The sequence below is a fragment of the Wolffia australiana genome, chromosome 4, assembly GCF_029677425.1.
Source record: "Wolffia australiana isolate 7733 chromosome 4, ASM2967742v1".
Classification (NCBI taxonomy): Eukaryota; Viridiplantae; Streptophyta; class Magnoliopsida; order Alismatales; family Araceae; genus Wolffia; species Wolffia australiana.
In genome coordinates, this window is record NC_135838.1 from 17,646,086 (window position 1) to 17,655,724 (window position 9,639).

The 9,639-nt window shown below is 36.4% G+C and overlaps 1 protein-coding gene across 1 annotated transcript; it reads left to right on the plus strand.

The window, feature by feature from the left end:
* Positions 1-6,942: 6,942 nt before the first annotated feature.
* Positions 6,943-8,951, plus strand: TT7 (Cytochrome P450 superfamily protein). Its single transcript, XM_078574077.1, has 2 exons — positions 6,943-7,929; positions 8,099-8,951. The coding sequence occupies exons 1-2, from the start codon at positions 7,048-7,050 to the stop codon at positions 8,765-8,767; spliced, it is 1,551 nt and encodes a 516-aa protein (XP_078430203.1). The 5' UTR covers positions 6,943-7,047; the 3' UTR covers positions 8,768-8,951.
* Positions 8,952-9,639: the final 688 nt, after the last annotated feature.

A 9,639-nucleotide genomic window follows, 5' to 3' on the forward strand; every position in this document is an offset into this window, starting at 1 on the left:
AGAAGTCATCATCTGATGTGTAAGAAACACCAAGAAGCTTTAAACAGTACAAAAATAACAAAATAATGAGAGATACGATTATCAAAATGGTATTGAAAATGTTAGCCACTATACATGCTTATTTCGGAGAACCTCACTCATTTTATGACAAAATGGAAAGTGGATGTCAACGTCATCTCAAGGATAAAGGAAAGCAATCTCAATAAGTTATTTTATAATGATATATTCCTTTTTTTAGAAGATTACTACATGACATTTCACAATCACAAATAACATGTTATTTTATTGTGAAATTCATGCATCTCAGGTGCATATTTTCCTTGAAATCATTATAGAGTCATGATATTGAAGCCTAAAAAAATTTTCACACTTTCAGAATGAATGTCCAAATTTTCCCAATTTTATGGTACTATAGTTGAATTTTATAATATGAATTTCAAAACTAAAATAATTTTACAAACCATAAAATATATTTTTTGGTTTTATTTATCGGTTCATTATATTTAGAACGATACTAATTTTTCCTCATATATGGTTATTTTCTGGAATCTTGTGAAATGAAACATAGAAACTAATGTTATAAGTAAAACAATTAATTTTGGTATTTATTAATTTTTTGGGGGATTTATATATATGTCAAATTATATTATGATTTTTCATAATTTTATAGTACTTGGACAAAATTTTTTATATTAATTTCATACAGAAACTAATTTTAAAAGGTAAAAATATTCTTCATTAATTTAGGCATTATGAATAAGAGTGTCATAATGACAAACCACTTTTTTATATTTGATTCTTTTTTAGTCTTCACCATTACTTCGAACAATAAGAAAAATCATGATACTAATATTTAACTCAATGAAATATTGAATATCTATAAATGAGGGATATATGGAGAAATAGAATTTAAAAAGGTATTAAAATATGAATCAGTACAATTTTTGCTATTGAGAAAGCTCGTAAATGTGGTACTTTTGACTCAAGGAGAAAAAATAGTGGGTATTATTCTGCTGAATCAGCCAATGGTTGAAAAGTGGCAATTGGTGGAAGAAAATTATTTTCGAGAAGAATAGGGACTCTTTGTCATCGTCCAAATGTTTAGAATTAGCGGACTTCTAAAATATCTTTTGGGTCATGCAGCTTTAAAATCATATTTAAATGTTTAAGGTGAATGAACTTATGAATTTTCTGATTATGCAGAACTATTGACATGGTTTTAACTGAAATAAAACATTTACAACTATATAAGTTATAGCTCATCAAATGCATACATGTGATAATGATTGGAAACCTTCACTTGGATGTACCCTTATGGAAATCATTATTAAAAACTGGTTTGGTTTAATTTTTAATAACTCCATCAATAATTTTATCATCTTGAAAATTTCCAAAACATCGAAATATTTATGATGCTATTTCATTCATTCTTGACATGTCTGAAATATTTTATCTATAGATTTGTGGTCTTATTTCTTGATTTAATAAATTAGACATGTTCATAGATATTGACATGGTATTAGAATGATCAGTCTTATTAAGTTTCTTGGAAAGTCTGTCTCAAATATTCATGTGAATGCCTATTGTTGTGATTTCCTATTTCTGCATGGATTTTTTAAGATTTTTTAAGTTATGCACTAATTTTCTTGATCCTGGTTAAGTTACATAATGATATTTTTGTGTGTACAGCAGTTTTCATAAAATATTTTCCATATGACACAAATATTTCAATTTTTTTCTTCTTGAGAACATTAATATATGCCCAATTTTATGATTTCGTGTTATTCCATAAATAATTTTAAGATTAATTATCAGTGAATTTTGTAAAATTCCTAAATATGACTTTTGGTGAATGTTGAAAGTGGATTATGCCAACTAAACCATCAGTGAATGATTTTACATCAGACCAGAAATATTTTTTCATAGCAGGAATTAGGCATATGAATATAACCATTTTTATATGGATCAAACTATGCTACTCGTGCATGCATTGGATGACTTTCATGTATATCGACATGTGGTGTCTGACTATCCAGTCAATGCACCAAATCAACAAATTAAGACTCAATATTTTTAAGATATGTTGATAATTAGGTCTAATGTCTTTGGTAAATATTTATATTGATCAGAAACCACTTGACCAATGAACCATTAGGTCTTAAATGGACTTATTTACCTACAATAGATACTTATACTTTAACTAATTGATTATTTTACGTAAATTAAATATAGATCAATAAATGTAATTATATGTAACATTTTTAATGATCTGATTACATATATATACCATGTTTTAAATACATTTTTTAATGTTAAATTCATGGAGGAAAGGCCATGAATGGTTTTATCTTTTATGCCTTACAAAGTAAATGGCAAAGTTATAACTATTGTAATTGAAACTTTTAGCAGTCATTCAGTCATATTTTTCTCTATCACATTCAATACATTTGACATTTGGAATTTTTTCAATCAACTATTATCCTGCTCTCTTGATGAAAAATTGCACTATGAAGAGAAAGAATCAGATCGTTCCTGCTGAAATTTGCAGCTTGTTTTTATTAAGTTTTTAAAACCAATTTTATTAAACATCATTCCATATCCTTAGGATTTTGTATCATATTTTTATACAGGTTTGAACAAGAAGAACTAGCGTGTGCCCGAGAATTTGCATAGTCAGAAACATTGGTCTGAAAATCATCATTTTGAGATTTTTTCTCTTATTTTTTTGAATTTTTATGGTGCATATGAGTTAATTCTAATAATAATAATAAGAATACACTGGTTCTATAATCATACCATTTGATCCAGTATTGAAGACATTAATAAGAAGATAACACTGTGACTTAAGATTTGCACCATAAGCAAGATTGGCCTAACGATAATCGTAAAGAGATTTTAGCAATATCTGAAATTTATTGAAATAAAATTAATTTCTAACATTGACAAAGATCCATATGATCTAAAATCTTTCCATTTGATGCTGGATTGGACAAGTTACAGGAAAAAAAAGGGGAACATCACAAAATCATAGAGAAAATGAAATAGCCAGGTTGTGAGACAATTTACAAGAGATTTACTCAAACAATCACATAATAAAATTCTCATTATTCTTCAGATTCTCCTGAGTCCAATGATATTTTATCCATAATTTTTCCTTCTATATATTGAAATTTACAAGCAAGAGGAGGAAACATCCAAGAGCACTCAGATGAGATTCCAAACAAAAAATTTTAGATTTCTACACATCTGCAACTAGTAATGATTCTTAGAAATATTACACATGCATCAATATTTAAGATGATATAGAGATAACTAGAAGGGAAAATGTAATCAAGAGATATGCAAAATCCAATTATATTGAACCATAATGTTATACTTGATCGAATGTTAAAAGTATTGAATATCTAGACTATCCAATTGTTATTAATTATTGAATGTCTTAGACAAATCTATCTGGTTGAAACTATTTACATACTTGTGACTATTTATATTAAATTAATTACATAATTTAATTGTATCCAAGAAGACTTTGTGTGCTGAAAAAGACAATGCTTGGGGATCGAGACAAAGAAGTTCAAGCATCTCCATTCCATGAAAGAATTTGGTGGCCTAGGATGATAGAGCTTCACTAGACTTTTCTTTCATTTTCTTGGAGGGCATTCACATAAACATGGTTAAGTCTCATCATCGCCTCAGGCTGGAAACCTACAAATATCATTGAAGACTAATCCAAACTGTAAAAAAATAACTGAGTCTATATAATTCATTAAATAGTTAGACTGTATTTCACATAGTTAACTAAATTAGGCTGAATGAAATTTAAAAAACCCTAATTCATTACCTCTCTCTTAGGTCATAGTTTACATGTCTTAATTAAACTAATTGAATCATTTAAATTTCAATAAATAATTCTAAATATTAGCCCCTTCTGTGCTTTACACTGAAATTATGTCCATTTATTATATTCAAAATTAGCCTTCAAGTTTCATAGAGTCGTTTTTCCTCCTATCATGTTATTATTCTATTGGAAATTTTATATGTGTAATAAAATATGAATTTCACCATTAATATTTAACTGAAATGAACATAGGAAATAGGTTAGTATAAAATTCCCAATTTTACTTTAGCATTTCAATTTAGAAACATAAACATCATTCAATTTCTTAAAATTTTGACTTTGGGATATACAACAATTCAGTAGATTATTTTGTTCATCTTATGAAAAATTATAGATTATTTTTAAAATAATCAAACTATAAATTTATCAATTAAAAATTAATATTTTTTGAATATGTAGTCATTAAATTTATCTATGAAAATAATATTTATTTTCATATAGGTTTTCAGTACAGAAATAAACCAACAGAAATTAATTAATTTACATAACCGTGCGTGATATTCAAAATTGTAATTTATGTTTGATATAAATTTTTCAAAAAATGGAATTCAATTCTATCAGTAAGTATTTTATATACATGGGGACTTGTATAAATTTGTAAATCAATGTAAGAAATATTTTGTGATGAGATTAATTTATTAAAGAGAATTTGATTATTTGTTGATAATATTCTAGAAAGTTATTTCCAAGTATTATTAGGAAAAAAATTGAAAAGTAAACATGATTGATAAGATCTCTGAGATTGGAAAAATTAGACAGTGATTAGACAATAGATTTGAGAGATACATACCATGTGAAAAGATACTGATGAAGGAGGATTCAGTGACAGTATTACTGAGATAATTATTTGATGTTTAACATCATTATCCATGGAAAGTGATTGAGCATTGTTCATCATACATTTAAGAGAGACTGTATTGGGAAACATTGATCTTCATTGTGACTATAGGTTGGTTCATACTACGTATTGATTGATATTCGAGAAAAAATGGGTATAATATTTATTTCTTTGATCTTAGTTTTGACTCTAAAATGTATCGTTGCTGACTTGGAAGATTCTTGGTAGACTCAAGAAACATTGTGCAGTTAACTCTTGAAGAGTTGATAAACATCTTGTTGTTAGTCTGGAATTGACTCGCAAAGAGTTATAGCTTACCGTAGGAAATTTAAACTGTGTTGGAACTGTTGCATGTTTCTAGGGATGAATGCACACAGAGATTGAGAATGCATACTCGAGGTGTGGTGGTGACCAGGATGGAAAGACACTAAAGATGAAAGCTTGCCCAAAGGGAGTAAGGGGGGCAGTTTGCTGTCTGCCCAAGGGAATATGGCAGAACATAACCAAGGAAACTAATAATCACGAATAGCACGCAAATTATAATACTAATATCACATATTTCATGCGTTTATTATCATTAAGTAGATCAAATATGCATGCTATCTAGTATTAAAACAATTTGTTATATTTTTAGAATGATATTCTTATTTTCACATTTTTGCGTATTTTTACAGAATTTTCTGTCATTCAGTTCTTATAGAAATTAGTTTTCTAAGTCAGAAAATAATATTTCAGAGTTGAAGATTAATTTAAGGTTGGTATCACTCATACCTGTAGGTCGACATAGATTATCATTGGGAAAATAATCAATTATCGTCCCGTGTATGTATCCAGTCCTATAAATCTTATCTTTGGTTTGTATATCTTCTTAACGGCGATATTTCCGAGGGAACAAGGATCAAATTTGGAAAGGACCTAACATGCATCTCCCTTTTGGGATTATGTTTGATGCATTTGAATGTGAATCGAACTGTCTTAGATCAAACGAGAAATAATGAGTTGTTAGTAATTACGACACCAAAATTATCCTCGACGTCCAGTTAAATGGCATTGCTACCAGGAAGAAGTTATTGATCATGGTTTTTATCATATTTAATGTCTGATTTTAGATCATCTGGACTAAAATCCTTGCGTGTGCAGACTAATCAAAACCAAAGCTAGGGCTCATAAGATGGGTGTTGCTTCTTTAGAAGTTTTACTTTGAGATTAATAATCCTTTCGGTAGATTCTTCCTTAATTCTCTGTTTTTTCATCGAAAAACTCTATAAAAAATGCCCAAGCTCATACATGTGAACGAATTGAATGATAATTTCGCAGTGTTTTTCTAGAAGATTATCAATCATAAAAATTAACCGAAGTGATGTTAAATACGGTCATACTTTCACATCGAAGCATTGATAATATGCCACAAGCGGAATATGCTGGAAACTACATAAAGTACTTGATTTTGTATCATTTTTACGTTTGATCAATCGTTATTCTTTTTACTTAATGTATTATCAAAACCTCGTGGCAATATTTATGGCTCTTCATGAATGAAAAACCAAGGAATTTCGAATTTACTTTACATTGAAGTTGTCAACCTTTAACCCGCCGCTAATTTTATGCTATTGTCCTGTGATAGTTAATGTCTTAAGGTACTTTTGATTGGTCTTCTGGTTCATATTTTACCCACGGGTATAAAAATATTACTTATGGAGAGGTGAGATTTCTATCCAAAAAGGTATAGAACGAGATCTTTCTTAGGGAATCACCATTTCAACCATTTTTGAGAGACGCCTTCTCTCCCTTCATGGTGTAAGTCCTAGTGTTCGCCCGTCCCATACCCGGGATGACCGGCATTGGGACGGATGCTGAATCGGTTGCTTCAGTGACGATATCCCTTATCTGTTTTGATTATAATATGAGGTATTAATATATTTTAAAAATTTGTGCGCTGTTTATTGGATGTATTGGATATCGGTTGTCCAATATTGGATACTGACACTCCTATCTATAACTGCAATCGCAGTACAGAAAATAACTGCAATGGCCACGGCCGAGCACAGCCCGTGCCCTCTCTGGCGCCTTAACATGTCTTTGACGATGTGTCCAAGTTCTTCACCGTTTGCTTCATCTACTACTCCCTTTGTTTCTGAACACCATCTCCGTCCCTGCTACCGAACAAGTCGCCGTGTAAGGCCTATCCACCGTTCATTCACCTCCCCACAGGGAAAAAGGTGATGAATCAAAGAAGATACAGGAATTTTTGATAGGTTGAGAAGTGTATATAAAACAACATGAAGAGCGATCGAGCTATCTGCCTCGAACCATGGCTGCCTACTGGATACTGCTCGTCGGCACCACAGTCCTGCTTGCGCTCCTCGTACAGCGCTTGCTATCTCTCTTAACACTTAGCCGACGCGCTCCTCTTCCGCCAGGGCCAAAGGGATGGCCTATCCTCGGAAACCTCCCCCAGCTCGGCGCCAAGCCACACCAGACACTCTCCTCTCTCTCCCGCAAGCACGGCCCTTTGTTCAGCCTCCACTTCGGCAGCGTCCACGTCGTCGTTGCTGCTTCGGCGTCCGTCGCTGCCGCTTTCCTCAAGACCCACGACGCCAACTTCTCCAACCGCCCGCCCAACTCCGGCGCCGAGCACGTCGCTTACAATTACCGCGACATGGTCTTCGCGCCGCACGGCTCGCTGTGGCGCGCGCTACGTAGAATCTGCTCGGTCCGGCTCTTCACCGCCAAGGCCATGGACGAGTTCAGCCAAGTCAGAGAAGAGGAGGCGGCCGAGCTGGTTCGAGCTCTTCTCGCTGGCGGCTCGGTAGAGCTCGGACAGATGGTGAACGTTTGCGCCGTTAACGCGCTGTCGAGGGCGGTGATGGGGAGGAGAGTGTTCGGAAATGGGCTGGGAAAGGAGGCGGAGGAGTTTAAGAAGATGGTGGTGGAGTTGATGCAGGTGGCGGGCGTGTTCAACGTGGGAGACTTCGTGCCGTGGCTGGCGTGGGCCGACCCGCAGGGAGTCGTCGCGAAGATGAAGGGACTTCACCGCCGCTACGACGAGTTGCTGAACTCTATCATGAAGTCGCACGAGGCAAACGTGGGAACGGGGAATGACCTGCTCAGTTCGATGATGGGGATGAGAGGCCAGCCCATCGACAAGGAAGGGACCGTCATCTCCGACGTCGAGATCAAGGCCGTTCTTTTGGTGCGTTTCTCTACCCCTCCTTGGTCCCGTCATATTAGGTTTTTGGACGACGACGACGATTTCGCCATGATGATCGATCAAAGGTTTCGATTGATCGTTCGGATCTCTCGCCCGACATGCAGTTTTTTCCCGCTGGGATTCTCCTTTTATTTCCTCCGTGTGTCTGTAGAACTTGTTCACGGCGGGAACAGACACGACATCGAGCACGGTAGAATGGGCCATGGCGGAGCTGATACGTCACCCGAGCATCCTCAAGGCGGCAAGGGAAGAGATAGACGCGGTGGTAGGGAAATCCCGCCTGGTGTCCGACTCAGACTTGAACAGTCTAATCTACCTGCAAGCCGTGGTGAAGGAGGTCTTTCGACTTCACCCCCCGACTCCTCTCTCTCTACCTCGCATGGCAGCAGAGAGCTGCGAGATCAACGGATATCACATACCCAAGAACGCCACCCTCCTCGTAAACGTCTGGGCTATTGCGAGAGACCCCGACGAGTGGCCCCGCCCTCTTGAATTCCTGCCAAGTAGGTTCCTTCCCGGCGGCGACCACGCCGATGCTGACGTGAAGGGAACCGACTTTGAGCTCATTCCCTTCGGCGCTGGGCGGCGTGTCTGCGTCGGTATGAGTTTGGGACTGCGCGTGGTGCAGTTCTTGACCGCGACCCTGGTACATGCTTTTGATTGGGAGCTGCCGCCCGGTCTGACGCCGGAGAAGCTGGACATGGAGGAGGCCTACGGGCTCACCCTACAGCGGGCAGTGCCCTTGAATGTCCGCCCTGTACCCAGGCTAAACAAGGACGCCTACGCCACGCTCCCTACTGGTAAAAAGGTCGTGGCTTAGCTTGTCGAGTCTGGCCAGGCTCAGCCTACGCCATGCTAGTTGATAAAAAAGACGCTGCTTAGTTGGTCACGTAGCGAAGCTCATCTCTTGTTTGAAATAACACTGAGTAATCAGGAAGCCTAACATGCTTGTCAGTTCGTAAGAACCAAACAGAGCTAAGGGTTGTTTTAAATTTCCCTTTTGATTTTTTTTTGTTCTTTTTTAGAATTCCAAAAGTCACGCAGGAGAAGGCTATAAAACTTCCCTCCCTTGATGTGGACAATGGTGAATTTTGAATTGAGAAGTCTTCATGTTCACCCTGGTTATTGCCTAAGGATCCCCGCTGCCTGTAGCATGTCCACACCAATGCCTGTCTAGACGTGGGCGTTCTGTTCTTTTTGTGCGAATTGTTCGTTCTGTTCGGTTTTCCGAACAGAACAAAAATGAATTCGAACAGAACATCGCACAGACCCGTGTGCAGTTCTTTTGCTCGCTTTGTGCGAATTTTGTTCTAGTTTTGTGTGAATTTGTGCGAATTTGTGTGAATGTGCAAATTTGTGCGAATGTGCGAATTTTGTTCCTTTTTTTAGAAAAAAGAACAGAACAAAGAACAAGGCCCTGTGCGGTTCTTTTGTGTAAATTTTTTGTTTGTTTCAAACGAACAGAACAGAACAACCATGTCTGGTAATGTGCCTGTCTATAGCCGCCTCGTGTCTCTCTTGCATGTGCTCGTCGGTAGTCAGTACGTCGCCCTACCTCAGCCTACATGCTACTCGCCTGTAGCAAGCGTGTCGCCCCACTTCCACCCTTTGTAACTGGCCAGTATCGAGCACTACACCCGCATCAACCGCCCACCGTCATCTACCCTTGGCCAATTCATTGGGTCGTTCTTG